The sequence below is a fragment of the Sceloporus occidentalis genome, unplaced genomic scaffold (genome assembly GCF_023333645.1).
Source record: "Sceloporus occidentalis isolate IW3139 unplaced genomic scaffold, rSceOcc1.0.p SCAF_1, whole genome shotgun sequence".
Taxonomy (NCBI): domain Eukaryota; kingdom Metazoa; phylum Chordata; class Lepidosauria; order Squamata; family Phrynosomatidae; genus Sceloporus; species Sceloporus occidentalis.
The window spans coordinates 318,552,045-318,570,429 of NW_028316981.1; the positions used below are offsets into that span (position 1 = coordinate 318,552,045).

General features: G+C 43.3%; 1 protein-coding gene across 6 annotated transcripts in view; it reads right to left on the minus strand.

The window, feature by feature from the left end:
* The window catches only part of CNTFR (ciliary neurotrophic factor receptor), a 558,243-nt gene that overhangs the window by 186,453 nt on the left and 353,405 nt on the right, over positions 1 to 18,385 (minus strand). For all 6 annotated transcript variants that reach the window (XR_016277980.1, XM_089498469.1, XM_089498443.1 and 3 more), the window contains one exon: positions 2,839 to 3,069. Coding sequence is in view for 5 of the 6 variants with exons in the window: in XM_089498469.1 (XP_089354595.1) it covers positions 2,839 to 3,069 (231 nt within the window). In the remaining variant the exon portion in view is untranslated. The remainder of the gene's footprint in view (positions 1 to 2,838; positions 3,070 to 18,385) is intronic.

Here is an 18,385-nt window from a genome sequence, read left to right on the forward strand (position 1 = left end):
CATGGATGCTATGTGCTCATTGCAGCCACTTCTGCTGAGCTGGTCTGCTCTGAAAGGCATTTGCCGAGTGCTCTGCTCCTTTTGTGCCAAGGGGAAATAAATAAACCACACAGCTTTCCTCAGGCTTCCTTTTGGCATTACTTTGGCTCACAGAAAACCACTTCGAAAGACAAAATGGAGAAAAGTAACCCTTACGAATAAGGCTGACACTGATGTCCCAGAAATCTAGATCAAGGATGTGCAAGTCTAGATCTTTATGGGACTCAGATAGGGTTGCCATATCCCGCCATATCCCAGCCGGCAGCCATTAATGTGGCCGGCCGACCAGCCACCCACCTCCTCCTCCTTCATGCTCCTGGGTGGGCCGCGGCGGCAGCTGCAACGCCCAAGGCAGCTGTGCAGACTGCAGATGGTTCCTCAGAGAAGGAGGAAGCTTCAGAAGAGGAGGAGGAGGAGGAGGAGGAGCACTGAGAGCCTCTGGCTCTCGACCAGAGGGAGGAGAATGGGCCATTTCCTGGCGCGATTTGGCACCAAGTATGAAGAGGAGGAGGTGGGTGGCTATTTGCACAATTTTTATTTTACATTTCTGGCCTCTGTCTAGGAATAATGCCCAAATGTCCTCCATTTTGATCATGCCTAAGAAACATGCATTTATATTTACATTTTTTAAAAAATCATCATTTTTTTCGCGTGTCCTCCATTTTAATAAAAATGTGTCCTACATTTGAAAATGCTGTCCTACATTTGTCCCGGTTTGGAGGTCCTGACCTATGGCAACCCTAGACTCAGAAAGGTTGTCTGGCAAAGTCTGCTGCACTGAAACTGCAAAAATTGTTGTGGGATTGACTAAATAATTAGTTGCCTTAAATCCTGTCCCAGGAGAAAGGTGGCATGTAAGTTCAATATAATAATAATAATAATAATAATTATTATTATTATTATTATTATTATTATCCCACCCTTCTCCCAAGAATGGGACTCAGGATGGCTTACAACATTAAAAACAGTAAAATTAAAAGCATATAAAAATAGTATATTGAAAGAGAATTAAATTACTGCAAAAATTAAAACAAATTACATGTTAAAATATTAAATAGATTAAAAGAGATAGGAAGGTTTAAAACACATAAAAAAGCCTGCATGCTCATCTGTGCCTGCAGTGTACAAGTTGCACACTGTGCACTGCAGTTGTGCATCATGTATTGTGCATTGCACAATGACACCTAATCATTGGCCTGTGTTTCAATGTGTCATTTCTTAAATTCATGTTTCTTTTTCCCAGTTATTTTTTTTATTGAAAATTTACACAAATTAACAACAGTGAGTGATCGCCTCTCACTGATTCCTGTAGAGAACATTCAATGAATTCAAAATAAGATCAGTCACAGGCAGAAATAGATCAGAACAGACACTGGCTATGATTCTCCATGATTGCTTCCATGCTTTGAGAGTGGACCACCTGCAGAATTTACAGGAGAGATGTGTGTGATAAATGAGTACCTGGTGGCCTCAAAGGTATCTTTGGCTCTTTTGCCTCTTAGAAGAACAAGTTTAAATACCAATTTCTGCAATGTACCAAGGGTCCAAACTCTGTCCAGCCACTATTAGAAAGACAAGCCCTTATAATTTTATCAACTATTACCTGTCAAGTTTCCCTTGTCTGAAATGCTTGAGACCGGAAGTGTTTTGGATTTTGGGGGAGGATTTTGGAATACCTTTATTTGCATATACCTGCATAATGAGATATCTTGGACATGGGACCAAAGTGTAACCACAAAATTCATGTATGTTTCATATGCACCCTATACGCATAGCCTGAAAGTAATTTTATATGTAATATTTGTAATAATTTTCTGCATGTAAAGGACACCTGGAAACTCACCAGGAAACTTCCATTTAATAGCAATAATTTAAACTATAAATATCCATTGTTACACATAGTTTTTGTTTGTTTGTTTCATCATGCACTCACTTTGTTGAGTCTATTTTATTCAAAATGCTTGGGACCAAAAGTGTTTGGGATTTTTTCAGATTTTGCAATATTTGCGTATACATAATGAGACATCTCAGTGATGGGACCCAGGTCTAAACACAAAATTTATTCATGTCTCATGTGCACCTTATACATAGCCTGAAGGCAACCTTATACACTATTTTAAACAATTCTATGCATGATACAAAGTTTGCATCCACTGAACCATCAGAAAAGCAAAGGTGTCACTATTTCAGCCACCCATGAACAAGTTTTGGTTTTTGAAATATTTTGGAATATCAGAATTCAGGATCAGGGAGACTCAACCTGGACCTTGAATGCCAGTTTCCTTGCATTTTTGGTTATTTAACCACTTTGCAAACATTTTGTGCTGGTTCTTGAGTCTATAATCTGTTTTCTCTTCAGACCATGCAAATCTTTCACCTTGAGTCTATTTTCATAAAAAGGCTGGATAAGAAAAACCCATAATAGATAGATAGATAGATAGATAGATAGATAGATAGATAGATAGATGATAGACAAATGCAGAAAGAGCACACACAAATTCTGACTACAGATATGACTTGTATCTTATTGTCAATCCTAATCAGGGTAGGCCCATCAAATCAATGGAATTAACTTGTGTTTTGACTTGTAACTCAACAGTAGGTCTACAGTGGGTATATAGTCTATAGTTAATCTGTCTTGAGTCCCATTTGGGTAGAAAGGTGGAATATCAATCAATCAATCAATCAATCAATCAATTACAAGGATTCAGGTCAAATTTTTCCTTATGACAAAATTCTAGATGCACAAAAGGCTGGTGAGGCAGATTACCAGTTAGCAATGCAAAATACTGTACTTACTTCCAACTTTGAGGTTGACCCGATACTTGAGGTGCCACGATGTTCCCTCATAGCAGGAGTACTGGCCGCTCTGGGAGAGGTCCACGTTGCGAAGGACAAGGCGTGACCCATTGAGATGGGATGCATCCAGGTCGGTGGTGTTAGCTGTCCAGGTGACTACAGCTTCAGGGTCTACTGACCCACACTGTAAAGTCACATCGGTCCCCAACTGTGCGTAGTGAATGCGGGATTCTGGGATTGGAAAGAGGAGAGTAGATTCATCAATACAACATCAAGTAGGGTGGGCAAAGTTTATGTGCACCTCCAAGTCTATTTTTAGCTATTTCACTAGGGTTGCAGCTACACTGCAGAAATAATGCAGTTTGACACCACTGTGACTGCCATGGCTCAATGCTATGGATTTTGGGGGGTTGCAGTTTTGTGAGCTATCTACTTTTCTCTGTCAGAGAGAGCTCTGGTGCCTCATCAAACCACAAACCCCAGGATTGCATAGCATTGACCAATGGCAATGGTGTCAAACTGCATTATTTCTGCAATGCAGACACAGCCAATATGATATTTAGCTTTCTCTCTCAGAGAGTTCTGGTGCTACAACAAACTACAAATGTCAGGATTCCATAGGATGGAGCCATGAGAGTTAAAGATGTCTCAAACTACATTCATCCTGGAATGTGCCAGCAATCCAGGACTAGCGTTGCAAGTTCAGATTTATTCCAGGTCCTAAGATTTCTGGGCCAAAACCTGAGACCTGGGAAGAATGACCTCTGGCGATGTGATTAAAGGTTATGACTTAAGTACCAACCACAGCTGCTCACACACAGGGAGAGATTGTGGATTGTATATAGTCTTGCCTTGAATCCCATTGTGGTAGAAAGGCAGAAAATATATATATATATATATATATATATATATATATATATATATCCTACCCCACTTTGAGACTCTTAGTGCAAGCTGCTGAAACAATGCAAGCCCCCTCCCCATTTATATAAATTTGGGCATTTCTCCCGAAACACCAGAGGAGGCTGAATTAACTGAATGCAAATGAAATTTGCACTTTGAACCCAATTTGCTGCAAGTAAAGTAATGCAAAGGAATAAGAGGGAACGTGGGAGGAGGAGAGAGAAACCAGGACATTTTAAAAGCATCTGAAAAAGTGGGGTGACAGAGGATTAACTGGGACTGTCCCTGCCAAATCAGGACAGTGGGAAGGTATGCATCTCTAGTTTTGGTGTGGTGGCATAGTGTGGTCCACTGGAAGTGAAAATTGCCCCTGCAGTTAGTGGCATTGCTAACTGCTTTAGAGGCAAACGCAGTGGGCCCTCCACATTTGCTGGGGTTAGGGGCTGAATTTGGAATTTATATATTTTTAAAAATATTTTCAAAGTTGAATCTGTGGATAAATAATACGTGGCTATGAAGGGCCAACTATACACACAGAGATCAATATACAGGGAGTGAGAGAGACAGAGAGACACACAGAGACAGAGTGAGTGCCAGGAGGTAGGTAGGAAATCAGTCTATCAACCAATCAATCAATAAACAAACACTTCAGATGAGGGGTGAACCCACCAGAGAGAGAGTCCACTGCTCCCATTTCACTCTTTCATTTGCCCTAGTTTTGCTCCCCTGGACTTTCCACACAAGACAAGGCAATATATTCCACTGAATTGCAGAAATGACTGAGTGCAGCCCAGACAAACTACAATACACTCGAAAGTACAATAAATCTACATTAAACCTCGATTGCTGCTGATGGATCGCATTAGCTAAATGAGACCGTGCGGCAAGGAAAAGTGCTCCTTTGACTTCAGCTGCCGGTCAGCCAGGAAAGATCAGCTTTCTTGCTATGATTGAATTGCAAAAGGAATTGAAAAACAGGAGGGATCAATTTTGTTTGTTTTAAATCTTTTCCTTCCCCTTTTTACTAACATTTCCCAGTTCTGCAATCAAGTATCAACAACAGCAAGAAAGAGTAGTTCACGAGAGACTTGGATCTCCCCAAAGTAGAAATTTCATAGAAAATTTTGTAGAAATTATAATTGATAATAGACACTTATTAGCCACAGTAATTAACTGATTTAGAATGAATTTTCCCAGCCTTTTGTCTCTTTCTGCACAAAATTTGTCCTCCCAACTATCTGGTTCTTAGCAGGGCACCATAATATCAGTGTCCAGAATGAATAAATCCAAGAAGTGGAAATTAAAATGGCAGATCTCTGCAATGAGATCTTTCCTTGGGATCCAATACTTGCATCCATTACCTAACAGATAATGGGCATGTTTAGCATGGAGAAAAGAAGACAGAGAGGCAAAATGATTGCTATCTTTAAATATCTGATGGGATGTTAGGTAGAAGATGGAGTCAGCTTGTTTTCTCCAGAGACTAGAATGCGAACCAATGGATCAAAATTACTAGAATAGAAATTCCCCATTTAAACCTTAGGAAGAACCTCCCAATGGAAAGAACTGTTCTGACAGCAGAACAAATTGCTGGGTACATCTACACTGTAGAAGTAATGCAGTTTGACACCACTTTAACTGCCGTGGCTCCATACTACAAAATTCCAGGATTCTGTAGGATCCCTTGTGTCCTGTTATTGGAAGAAAGGTGGGGAATAAATGGATAAAATAACTAATACATTTGTAGCTTGGGGAGGCACCAGCATTCTTTAGCAGAGAAGGCTAAAGACCCTGCAAAACTACAAATCCCAGGATTCCATAGGATGGAGCTACAGCACTTAAAGTGGCGTGAAACCCTGCTTTGGATGGTGCTTGAAGCTTCCTCATTGGAGGTTTTTATTGAGAGATTGGATTTTCATGAGAGCTATGGTAAACCCATGGATTCCTCCATTGTGGGGGTTGGAGTAGAGTGCCATTGAGGTCCCTTCTGAATCTATGGAGTTTATCACACTGGGGCTAATTTCGGCATTAAAGAGAGATTAAAGTGTGTTTAAAGCATCTCACAAATAAAGTGAAAATTGTGTGAATGATTATCACATGCAATTGCACAAATAAAGCGATATCGGAAATGCATCGTTGCTGAAATCCCGAAAGTAAAAAGATGCACATTAATACTTTTTTGTGACCACTTTAATGGCTGGTTTTGGGCGACATCATGTGAAATTGTTTCGCGAAATTATGTGATTTTTCTGGAATATTTGTGGGATAAACTCCCGCTCTCCTTTGTGTGATAAAGTCCTATAATTCCATGAAAACAGAAGTCTAGTGTCTAGATCAAGGGAAGTAATAGTGCCACTTTATTCTGCTTTGGTCAGGCCTCACCTGGAACACTGTGTCCAGTTCTGGGCTCCACAATTCAAAAAGGATGCTGAGAAATTGGATTGTGTCCAAAGGAGGGCAACCAAAATGGTGGAAAGGTCTAGAAACCATGAAGCCCTATGAGGAACAATGCAGGGAGCTGGATGTATGTTTAGCCTGAAGAAGAGAAGGTGATATGATAGCCCTGTTTAAGGACAGTGGACCCTTCCCTTATGCAATGGGCCGCATGCTTGTGGTGCGTACACCATTCGTTTAATTGCTGCGTAGCTTCAGCATATGGTGTGGGCACACTGTATTTGAAGAGGTGTCACATTGAGGATGGAGAAAACTTGTTTTCTGCTGCTCCAGAGACTAAAACACGGAACAATGGATGCAAGCTACAGAAAGAGAGAAATTCACTTTAACATTAGGAGGAACTTTAAGAGCTGTTTGACAGTGGAAAACACTCCCTTGGAGAATAGTGGAATCTCCTTCATTGGAGGACTTTAAACAGAGGCTGTTGAGGATGCTTTGGTTGTGAGTTCCTGCATGGCAGAATGGGGTTGGACTGGATGGCCCTTGAGGTCCCTTCCAACTCTAGGATTCTATGATGCTGTGATTTCATGAGAACAGTGACTTCCAAGTGCTCTGTGGATGTCACTGCTGATCGATGGTCAGGAAACTAATCCTGTTACATCAGTTTGCAACGGTGCGCGTTCTTTCCCTTGAGGCTGATCTCCACTTTTTTCATTTTATGGCTAAAATGAAGGACATGCAGTCAAGTCCCTACTACTACCACTACGACGACGACGTCTTCTTCTCCTTCCTTCCTGCCTGCCTGCCTGCCTGCCTTCCTTCCTTCCTTTCTTTTAAAAAGAAATGCTGCTTCAATAAATAATAGTGAAACGGGACTTTAAAACTAATGAAAGCCAGGGTATCTGAAGAAAGGGCTTGGGGTTTGTGCTGTCCTAACTTGGGGACCAAGCCAATTCAGTCCTTGACTGGCTTGCAACGTCCGTCCCACAAAATGTGCAGATGGAAGATATGCAGAGTATTACCTCTGAATAACCCTTATCATCTGTGTGCTTCTAGGGACTTGCGGGAGAATTCCTCCCGCCTGCTGAGGCATGACCTCTCCTTCCACGAAAGCTGTGTTGACTCTACCCTGATGCTGCCTGTATTTATCGACACAACTAATAAATCTCTCTCCTTCCCTGGAGTGGCTGCCAATTTGTGGTGTGCTCCAGCTGTGTAGCCTCATCGCCTTCCACTCCAGAGGAGTTCAGACCAGACAGGAGATAGGAGAGTCCAACTGGGACCAAGCTGGAAAGGCAGCTGGAAATGGGAGTAGGGGGAAGTTGGAGATGCATCCTGGACCTGAAACTGATCCTGGGCTTTAGGTTTGCCCTTCCTAATCTAAGGCCAAACTAGGGATGGCATCCTGCCTCTGTGTTGCACAAACCTAAGTTCCTTCATGTATGTTTTTTTTTTTGGAGGGGGGGCAGGGGCATGATGTTAACATCTCTATTTAGAACACAACTGCATATGTGAACCTCTACAAATGCCACCATTGCACAGGCAGTTTCACACATCTCTCTGTCTCTGACTTCAGGTTGCCTCTTGACTTATGGCCACCCCTTTAATTTCATAGAGCTTTCCTCAGCAAGGAATACTCAGAAGTGGTTTTCCCCATTCCTTCCCCAGAAATAGAGCCTATAGTGCCTAGTATTCATTGGCACTATGAATAGTGCCAAGAACAAACCAGGGCTGACCCTGTTTAGCTTCTCAGATCAAATGGGAACTGGTGCCTGTTTAGGATATTTGGGCCACATTCTTGGATTGTGCATAACTCTTTATCAGTGTCTTCAATGTACGGGTGCGCGGCAGGGACGGAACGGAGCCTCTTGGAGGATCTCTTTGTGTGCGATAAACTCCATTTTCTGCCGGATGCACGCGCACAGGAGCATCCTCCTTCAGTACCCAAAACATTGAAAATTGTGTGTGCGATAAGGATCAGCTAATGGCTCCGACATTGAAATTACCAATGCTGGAGACTGGGAAATGGAAATCTAGTCAAAGTATGCCTTTCCAAAGGCACTAGCAAAAGCAGCAAAGAAGGAGGGTCCTTTGACCAGCCCTCTAGAAAAACTGAATGTTCACATTTTTAACTTTTTCTTCCTCAACACTTCTTTCTTTGTGTCGTTCCAGATGACAAACCTGTGGACAGGGACTGGTCCAAATCCAGCTGCTCATCCCAGTCAGAATAGGTCCACCAAACCAATCACTGAGTGGTAAAATGACACTTGTGCAAATCTCACTGACTCAGCAAGCTTACTTTTGCAGAGACTGGCAATCAGATTTTGAATACTGTCTTTTTAAAATACTACGACTATGACTACTACTACTACTACTACTACTACTATAAATAATTCAGCTACTGTAACAGCCCTGTTGGCTATTCAACCTGGCCTGTGAAGGAGAGCATTTTGGGTGTTAACTGATATATGGGGATACATGGATTGCAACAGGGCAGGAAAGGGCAAGCTGCACTGCCATATGCCTTAGAAAGATATTACTGTCTGTTGCTTGAAGGTACAAGGTCACGGGTTCAAGTGCTGGCAGCATCTCCACTTAATCTTAAATAAGAAATAGCTATTCTTCCCCCCACCCCCACTGGAGACCCCAGAGCATCACCATTTCCCTGGGCTAGAAGAGCCCAGTATTTGAATCTAACAACAGATTAAACAGAAGCCGGCTCCTTTGTACCTTTTTCACATTCCACGCAATTCTTTTATTGCAGTCGGCAAAAACTTTGCAATCCTGGCCTACTTGCATTTGCTTGGACAAAAGAGGAGGACGTTCACAGGCCCGAGCATGGAGAGATTGCCGGCAAGTCGTTGCGCCGCCTAATTAGCTCCCCGTGCCTGATTTCTCCTTCATGAATAATGGATGGATTGATTTCCAAAGAGCCACAGGTGCACAACGAGATTGACGGGTGGATGAAAAGTACCGTCTCCGGACCCTGCGGCTTACTATGTGGGTGAGATGTCCAGACGCCACCGGAAAACAAGAGCCAGGCCTCTGGGGCATGTGAGCGTGTGGGGAGAAAATAAGAAAAGTCCCCCACCTCGGAGGGAGGGAGGGAGGGAGGGAGGGAGGGCTAGGGAAAGACTCCCGCAGCAAGAGACCTTCTGGGTGAGGATGAAGGACTACATCTCATTGCATGGGGTGGAAATCATGTAGACCTCCAGGTGTCTTTGGGCCACAACTCCCAGTGTTCCTTACTCAGAGTTATACAGTGCAGGCCCAGGCTATTTGAATGACCTTATCTTCCCCTCTCAGTCTGACCAAGTGCTTTTGGAGAAGCAATTCTCTCTGTCCCACCAAAGGACCTTCTCTTTCGTTGCTCTCACACCTTGGAAGTCCCTCATTAGGAGCTCTTACAGTAAATAAGTTCTTCCTAGTCACACACTCTCAGCCATAGAGAATGGCAGTGCAAATCCCCTCTGAAGAAACTTGCCAAGAAAACCCCATGATAGGTTTGCTTTAGGGTCACCATAAGTCAGAAACAACTAGAAGGCACACAACAACAGCAACAATAAAATGATTAGGAGGAAACCCTTTTCTTGTCATCTGAATCCAGTGGTTCATGTTCTATGGAGCAGCAGAAAAGAAGCTCAGAAGAGTTGGGGGGTCTGAGCTTCAGTTCCCGGGCTCCCCAAGATTTCATTTAGTACCAAAAGCTGACTCACTTCGAAAGCTTGCAATATGTATACTCTGCATTTTTGCTGGCTCAATAAAGGTATCACTGTTTTGTGGGTTTTTGGATGTTACTGCACATTAAAGCTTTAAGGTAAGCGCTATGGATGGTAAATGGATGTGACAGTGATTGCCAGCAAAAGGAAGAACCAAAGCCCTTTAGCTGATGGGTTCCAGCACCATCCCAGAGAAAGTGGTAGAATCAGACCCCTAAACAATAAATCCTACCAGACACTACCAAGTGGGGAGGGAAGGGTTGAATAAGATAGCAATGCTATGCATGTGCAGTAGGCACAGGAGCCCACAGGGCAGGATGAGGCTCCCTCCAGTGCCAGTCTTCCTGCCCAGTTTCCAGCTTCATCACCACTGCTGAATTTTAATTTACTCACTGACCTGTGATAAAGAAGGAATCCAGGGCATTTACTGCTTCAACTGGCCCAGCCAACTGGGACAATTTTTTCTTCCTTCAATCTGGGATTTTCAGTTTTCTAGGACAAATGGCAACCCTAGAGGTGGGCTGCACCCCACCTTTGGCAAAGCTATGGAAGAAGGATCCCCAGATTTATGTAGAACCAAGCAAGGGAAACCAAACCCCACAAGAGCAACCATTTCCCACGAGATATGAGAACTGTACAAATGCCTGGCTGGCAGGAAAGTCACCCCTGGCCCGTCTACTGCCAGTCTACTTCCTGCCTTGAATTGCCAACCTAAAGCATGAACCATCTAGAAAGGCCAACTGAGCACAGTCCTTTCAAAGCCATTGGGTAGCTGCTGACATTTGATGGTGACAAGGACTCCAGAACCCATCTGCCTGGTGACAGAAGGACCTACCCACTAGCCGCAGCAACAGTGTTTGCTGTTGCCACTACACTGTTGTGTGCCTTCGAGTCATTTCCAAGACTAATGCTATATCATGGGATTTTCTTGGAAAAATTAGTTTGCCTTTGCCTTCCTCTGAGGCTAAGAGAGTATGACTTGCCCAAGATTGCCCAGTGGGTTTCCACGGCCAACTGGGGATTTGAATCCTGTTTTCTTGAATTGTAGTCTGACACTCAAAACTACTATATCATGCTGACTGTTTACTGGAAGAAAATGCTATTGTGTTCATTCTCACATAGAGCCAATTGGGAGGGGGGGGGGACACCACCTTTTGACTTTTTCATCTCAATGCGTTGGCTCTTATCATGTCATAGAGAAGAAAATGTGTGGATATATTCTTTATGTCCCTAAGTGAGACACATATTTTGCCATTCTGTTTACAAGTTGTTTCACAAAGAGAGAACTAGGCCATGTGTGAAATCAATTAAAAAATAAAACCACAACTCCAGTAAAACAAGGACCAGGCCTGTTCCAAGGGAGCTGGTGGTAGCATCGCAGATAACACAGAGACCAAATTTATTGAGATTCATTAATTAAAACATTTATATCCTGCCCTATATTGAAAGAGCTCAGGGTAGCTTACAATACCATTACAACAGGTTAAACAGGCTAAAATCAGTAAGATAACATAAGGCTGGTACAGATGGGCACTTTGTGGCATCCTCACTGCGAACTAGGGCTAGATGAGGCTGGGCATTTACATGACGGCGACATCCTTGTGAACTAGGACCTTGTATTGCGCCCGGAAGCTAATTGGCAGCCAGTGAAGAGATTTCAGTATTGGTGTTATATGGTCAAACCTACCATGTTCTGGTGACCAATCTGGCTGCTGCATTTTGAACCAATTGAAGCTTCCAAATTTGGTACAAGGGTAGCCCCAAGTAGAGTGCATTGCAGAAATCTATATGGGTTGAGTCTTCCTTATCCAAAATGCTTTTGACCGGAAGTGTTTGGGATTTTTTTCCAGATTTTGGAATATTTGCATATACAGTGGGCCCTTGTTATCCGCTGGGGTTTGGTTCCAAGATTCCCCATGGATAAGAAAATCCGTGGATGCTCAAGTCCCATTAAATATAATGACATAGCAAAATGATGTCCTTATAAAAAATGGAAAACCAAAGTTTGATATTTGAAATTTATACTTTTTTTGAACATTTTCAAACCGTGGATGCTTGAATCTGTGTATAAAAAATCAGTGTATAAGAAGGGCCGACTGTACATTGTGAGATATCTTAGAGATGGGACCCAACTGAAAAGAAAGAGAGTCGTGCAATTGGTAGATTGACTGTCCTGAAATGAAAAGGAGTTGCTGTGTGTCCTCAAGACATTTCTGATTTATGGCGACCCTGAGGCAAAGCTATCGTGGTTTTTCATGACCCGATTTGTTCAGAGAGGGTCCGCCAATCCCTTCCCCTGAGGCTGGGAGAGTGATACTTGGCCAAGATTGCCCAGTGGGTTTTCATGGCTGACCAAACCCTGGTCTCCTGGAGCTGCATTTCCACTATAGGAATAATCTAATTTGACCCACTTTAACTGTCCTGCCTCCATCCTATGGAATCCTGGGATTTGTAGAGCTCTCTGGCAGAGAAGGGTAAATATCTCATAAAGCTATAAATCCCAGAGTTCCATAGCATTGAGCCATGGCAAATTGGTGTCAAACTGCATTATTTCTGCAGTGCAGATGCAGCCCTTGTTTAATGCTCAAACGACTACACCACATTGGCTCAAAATGCAGAGATCTCCTGTTATGATCAGTCTAACCTATCTCACGGAAGGTTGGTTTTGAAGATAAAATGAATTGGAAACCATTGATAGTGCCTTGCTTTCCTTGGTAAACCCTCCTGGTACCAATGAAAACAGATAAATAAGAACAGCGCCTCTGATGAATTTGGGTTATTTTGCTTGCTAGATTTGTTTCTTAACACTTTCATTTGGGATACCTATAGATCACTGCCAGAACAGCTTGTTGGAAAGTGGCCTCTACATTTGCAAATATGAAACAGCATAAAATATTGCAATTATCTCAGCAGCCTCAGGACTACAGCATGATTGTAAGGAAATTCTCCTCTTTCGACCAGCCTCCCTGGAGGGTTTTGTCGAGGTAACAACTATCTGTCTGCTGCTTTAGATCAAAGGCAGGCACCTGCTCTGACGACATCGGATGCCTTTAGCAAAATCCGATATGACAGATCAAGCACGGATGGTTTAGCCTCCCACGGATGTTGCTCGGAGCAGCTAAGGTTGTCATCTGTTTGGTAACTGGAATCGGGCTGACAAGATGTGAGGGTGGCATCTTGTTAGGGACACACTTGTGTGTAAGTGCAGCTTCCGCACATGGATGAGTGCATTTACACTGCTGAAACAATAAAGTTTGACACCAGTTTAAGTGCTGTAGCTCTATCCTATGGAATCCAGGGATTTGTAGTTTTCCAAGGTTACTAGGTTTCCTTGCCAAAGAGTGCTGATGCCACAACTGTGAGAGTTCTCTGGGTCCTATTATTGTTGTTGTTATGTTCATGTTTATGTTTATTTAAATCCTGCCTTCCTCCCAGTACAGGGACTCAAGGTGGCTTCTCTTCTCTTCCCTTTTCTTGCCTGAGCCAGATGGAATCCCAGTCTTTTATCTAAATGCAGTGATTCCCAAACTTTGGTCCTCCAGGAGTTTTGGCCTTCATCTCCCAGAATTCCTGACTACTGACCCAGCTGGTTGGGGCTTCTGGGGGTTGAAGTGCAAAACACTTGGAGGACCAAGTGCACTGCTGAGAAGGGAAAGAACGGTGTACTGTGGATACACTCTCATTTCTTTCCTCCTCCGAGCCAAGATATTCCACTTTAAATCATAGAATCATAGAGTTGGAAGAGACCTCAAGGTCCATCCAGTCCAACCCCATTCTGCCATGCAGGAACTCACAATCAAAGCATCCCCGACAGAGGGCCATCCAGCCTTGTTCAAAGACCTCCAAAGAAGGAGACTCCACCACTGTCCAAGGGAGTGTCTTCCACTGTCCAACAACTCTTACTGTCAGGAAGCCCCTCCTGAGTTTTAGGTGGAATCTCTTTTCCTGTAGTTCGAATTCATTGCTTCATCCATCCACTTCAACATCTGAATTGTTTTCTCTTGTCTCCCTCCACCAGTAAGCAGCAACCCCACCCCCACCCCCCACCTTGGATTTCATTTTCTGGGGCATGGAGTGTGCATGGGATTCTGCTGAGGGTCTTCCATCAACTTTATACCAGAGGAGGGGAGTGAGGCTTGTGAGTTCAATGTGGCCCCAAGTCAAGTTTTGGGGTGCTTAATCCCCCTGATGTACCTGAATCCATATTTTTAAGAATAAGAATTTCTCCTCCTGAAAGTCTCCAGAAGCAGCAATGTTCCTTAAAAGCATGGGTACAGCCACACTCACACCATGCCCCCATAACCTAAAGGTGTGTGTATGTGTGTAGATCCAGAAACAGAGTTGTACTTCCTTCTAGTTTTCTTTACAGGGTGGCTTGTTTTTCTTTGCACTGCTAAGGCTGGGAAGGTCCATGTGGGTCCTAATGGACCATCCCATGCTCAGAACATACTGATCCCTGGTCTATGTTGTCTTGGGAAATGATGCAAGGTCACTGGGTAACTCTTGGAGGTATTAAAATTCAGAGTCATTGGCATGTTAGTCTGGAAAATCAGTATGCAAAGGGATCTGGTAGCACCTTTGAGACCGACTGAAGGAAAGGAGCTGGTAACATGGGTTTTCGTAGACTTGGGTCTACCTCTTCTTGGAGATGCGATAACAATGAGTGAGTATATGGCAGCTCCAGTTAACAGTGTTCTACTCAAAGCTAGGGCATATTCCATGCTTGAGGGCAGGGAGATTTGGAGAGCTGGTTGTGCTGACTGGGGATTGTAAGAACTGTAATCTGAAAAATGTTCTTCCTTCAGTTCTGGTGCTCCCCAGTGCTGAAAGATCTGGAAACCATGTCCTACGAATGAGGAGCAACTTAGGGAGCTGGATATGTTTAGCATGGAAAAGAGAAGGTTAAAAGGTGCCATGATAGCCATGTTTAAATATCTGCAGGTACACCATTTTGAGGATGGAGCAAATTTGTTTTCTGCAGCTAAGGGACAATAAAATCAAGCTACAGGAAAAGCGATTCCACCTTGACATTAGGAAGAACTTCATGAGGGTAAGAGGCCCACCTTCGGAGGGTGGTGGAGTCTCCTTTGGAGTTTTTTTAAGCAGAGGCTGGATGGCCATCTGTCACAAGGAGTGCTTGGATTGTGCCTTCCTGCATGGCAGAAGAAGATTGGAATAGATGACCCTAGGGCTCTTCCAGCTCTAAGATTCTATGATACTATAATTACCACCCCTTCTGGGATGTCCTGAAAAGGGACAAATTATAGTCAGCAGACTCTTGATGATATGTGACTTCTCTTGTGCCTCAGGAATCCCTCTGTCCTGGGGGATGCTGCCAGGTCTATGTGCACCAGCAATGGGTTCATCAGGCTGATTAATATGAGTTATTAAACTAATGCTGAGATCCTTCATCAAATCTATGAAGTGTGATCAAATGCTCATGAGTTACGCAGCAGTCATGCAATGTCATTCCACCAGTGAATTGCAATGTGGCACAACTAAATGTGCAACTGAATGCTCATCAACGTGCATATCTGTGCATCCACAAACACCATCATGTGCAATAGCACCATATGCTTAATTTTATTTCTGCAACTTTGACGTGAAAATGGATGTTTTAATTTTATCAAGGGGAGACAGTGTGGTGTAGTGGTTTGAGTGCTTGACTATGACTCTGGAGACCAGGGTTTCAATCCCCTCTCGGCAATGGAAACCCATTGGGTGACCTTGGGCAAGTCACACACTCTCAGTCTCACAATCCTGTGATCTGAAAGAAAGAAGTTGGCAGCATGAGCTTTCGTAGACTAAAGTCTATTTCCTCAGATGCATTAGATGAATCCGAGGAAGTAAACTTTAGTCTACAAAAGCTCATGCTGCCAACTTCTTTCTTTCAGTTAGTCTCAAAGGTGCTACAAGATCTCTCTACATACTGATTCTACAGACTAACATGGCTATATCTTTGAATCCTGTGACAGGCTTGTCTTTGGGTTGCCTTACATCAGAAATGACATGAAGCCACACAACATGTTTAGGCAAAAATGTTCCGCCACTTCTATAGGGTAACTTGGGGAGGATACCAGTAGGCTTTTGGCACAGGTCTGCTTTCCTATTTGCTTCACTTATGAGATGTATTTCACAAAGGCTTATATGCTTGTGTACCTCCAGAGGTGTAGCCACATGGATGGATAATGAAGGTATTGCCCCTCCAAATAGGAATTCTGTGCCCTCATGAAATTTTCCTTCACTCTCCAAATTTCTAGCATTGCAAAAGATCTTGAAAATCATTCACTCTTTTAAAACATGTTTTCTGTGCAAAACAACCACATGTGAATTTTGTAAAAGGTTAAGTCCAAAATTGTGAAAAAGCTTTGAAAACTGTGTGGTTTTCAAGGACTTTCTTGCAGTGGGAAGAAAATAGTGAAAAAGTCCTTGTTGCTAGTTTCAGGAAGAAACATAGTGAAGAATTACAGCCGTAGCCAGGAAACCATGGTCTCTATTTGAATCTCTGTGTTGAATGCCAGTGTTGCACAACTGAATGGACAATCAGTTGCAGCTGAAGTGTGCAAAACTGGAAGTGCATGCATGCACATAGACCTATGCATCTGCATGCACATACATATTTTCATGCACAACAGCACTGCAGAAAGGGCAACCTTAGTGCTGAATGGTGCCATTTCACAACTCAATACACAAAGGAATGTGCAGCTTACTGCACATCTGCATGCACAATGATAGCACATGCACAAATTCATTTCCTCAACCTTGAACTAAATGTAGATGTGTCAGACAAAAAGTCCAATCACCTCCAGAGGAGACTTTATGTATGCATAAGACGTCAACAGGAGTCCATCCAAAATATTAATGGAGAAAATAGAGTAAAGCAGAGGAGGAGGGAAGATTGGGGGAGGAAAAAGCAACTGGGGAGGGAAGAAGATAGAAATGATCAGACAAAGATGAGGTTGGAAGGAGGACAGCTTGGATGTCTGTGACAGATTTACAATTTGGACAAGAGCAGCAGTGAAATGTAAGGCGATTACTTGATTGGGAGACCATTAGCAGGCTGAGCGCCTCTGTTGTTCTGGTTGCCTTCTGACAACTGAGTGTTGAATGAGAGCAAATATTTAAATTGCTCAACTTGTCATCTTAGTTCTCTAATTTGGAAATGTCAGGAGCGGAGAGATTCTGGATCACAGGGCACCCGCGGAGGAGCTTCAACTACCTCCTCTACATTTTCAGAAGCGGTCAGGTGTGTCGATGGCAATTTGCCTTCACACTCATCCCACCCATCAGTTAAACTCTGTGGTTTCCGTTGCTCTTTGTGGAATCTGTAAATTTCAGCCTGATCCCTTCTTAGAAGCAAGTTGAGTCAAAGGCCTTTTATCTCGCACCGAAGGAAAGGCATAAGGGAAGTGACAAAAGATATCACAGCAGAGGAATGCCTGATCAAATGCAAACTTGATCTGCAGGAATGTCTGGCAAGTCATTGTCACGTTAGGTTGTTTTAGTCACCCTTACCTAGCTTCCTGATTTCTTCTCATGCTGGAAAAATGGTCAGCTATGGAGTGTATTTCAAAATGGCGAATCCCTTTGGAAACAGGGCAGGAGGGAAAGTAGGGGATGTGTGTTCTGCAAATAAAGGCTGCATCCCTCATAGATCATAGAGTTGGAAGAGACCCTAAGGGCCATCCAGTCCAACCCCTGCCATGCAGGAACTTCTAATCAAAGCATCCCAACAGATGGCCATTCACCTTCTGTTTAAAGACCTCCATCACTCTCCGAGGAAGGAGTGTGTTCCACTGTCGAACTAATGTTAAGATTGAATCTCTTTTCCTGTAACTTGCATCCATTGTTCTGGGTCCTAGTCTCTGGAGCAGCAGAAAACAAGCTTGCTCCCTCCTCAATATGACATCCCTTCATATTTAAACAGGGCTATCTCAACCATCTCTTTCCCATTGCCAGCTCCCCAAGTCTTTCCTCATAAGGTATGGTTTCTAGACCCTTCACCATTTTGGTTGCCCTCCTTTGGACACATGGCTCCAGTTTCTCAATGTCCTTTTTGAATTGTTTTGCCCAAAACTGGACACAATATTCCAGGTGGGCCTGACCAGAGAAGAATAGAGTAGCACTATTACTTCTCTTGATCTAAAGACTATACTTCTATTGATGCAGCCTAAAATTGCATTGGCCTTTTTAACCACTGCATTGCACTGTTGACATTGGTAGACTGCAGCCAAGGGTAACCCCAAATTACTTTCCTGATCCAGTCCCCGAGGGGAAGAATGGAGGTATGAAGCTTAGTAGCTCTCTCTCCCAATAAGACCTCTACCCTCCTCATAAATTTTTACATCAGTCCCCAGATTTATAGCATTGCACAAAGTTACATTTTCACTTGAGTATTTAGAAAAAGAGTTTAGTCAACCAAAAATGTAGTGGTTTGAGTGTTGGACTATGACTCTGGAGACTCTGAGTTCGAATCTGTCCTCAGCAGTGTAAAACCTTCGGCACGTTATATGCTCTCAGCCTCAAGGGAA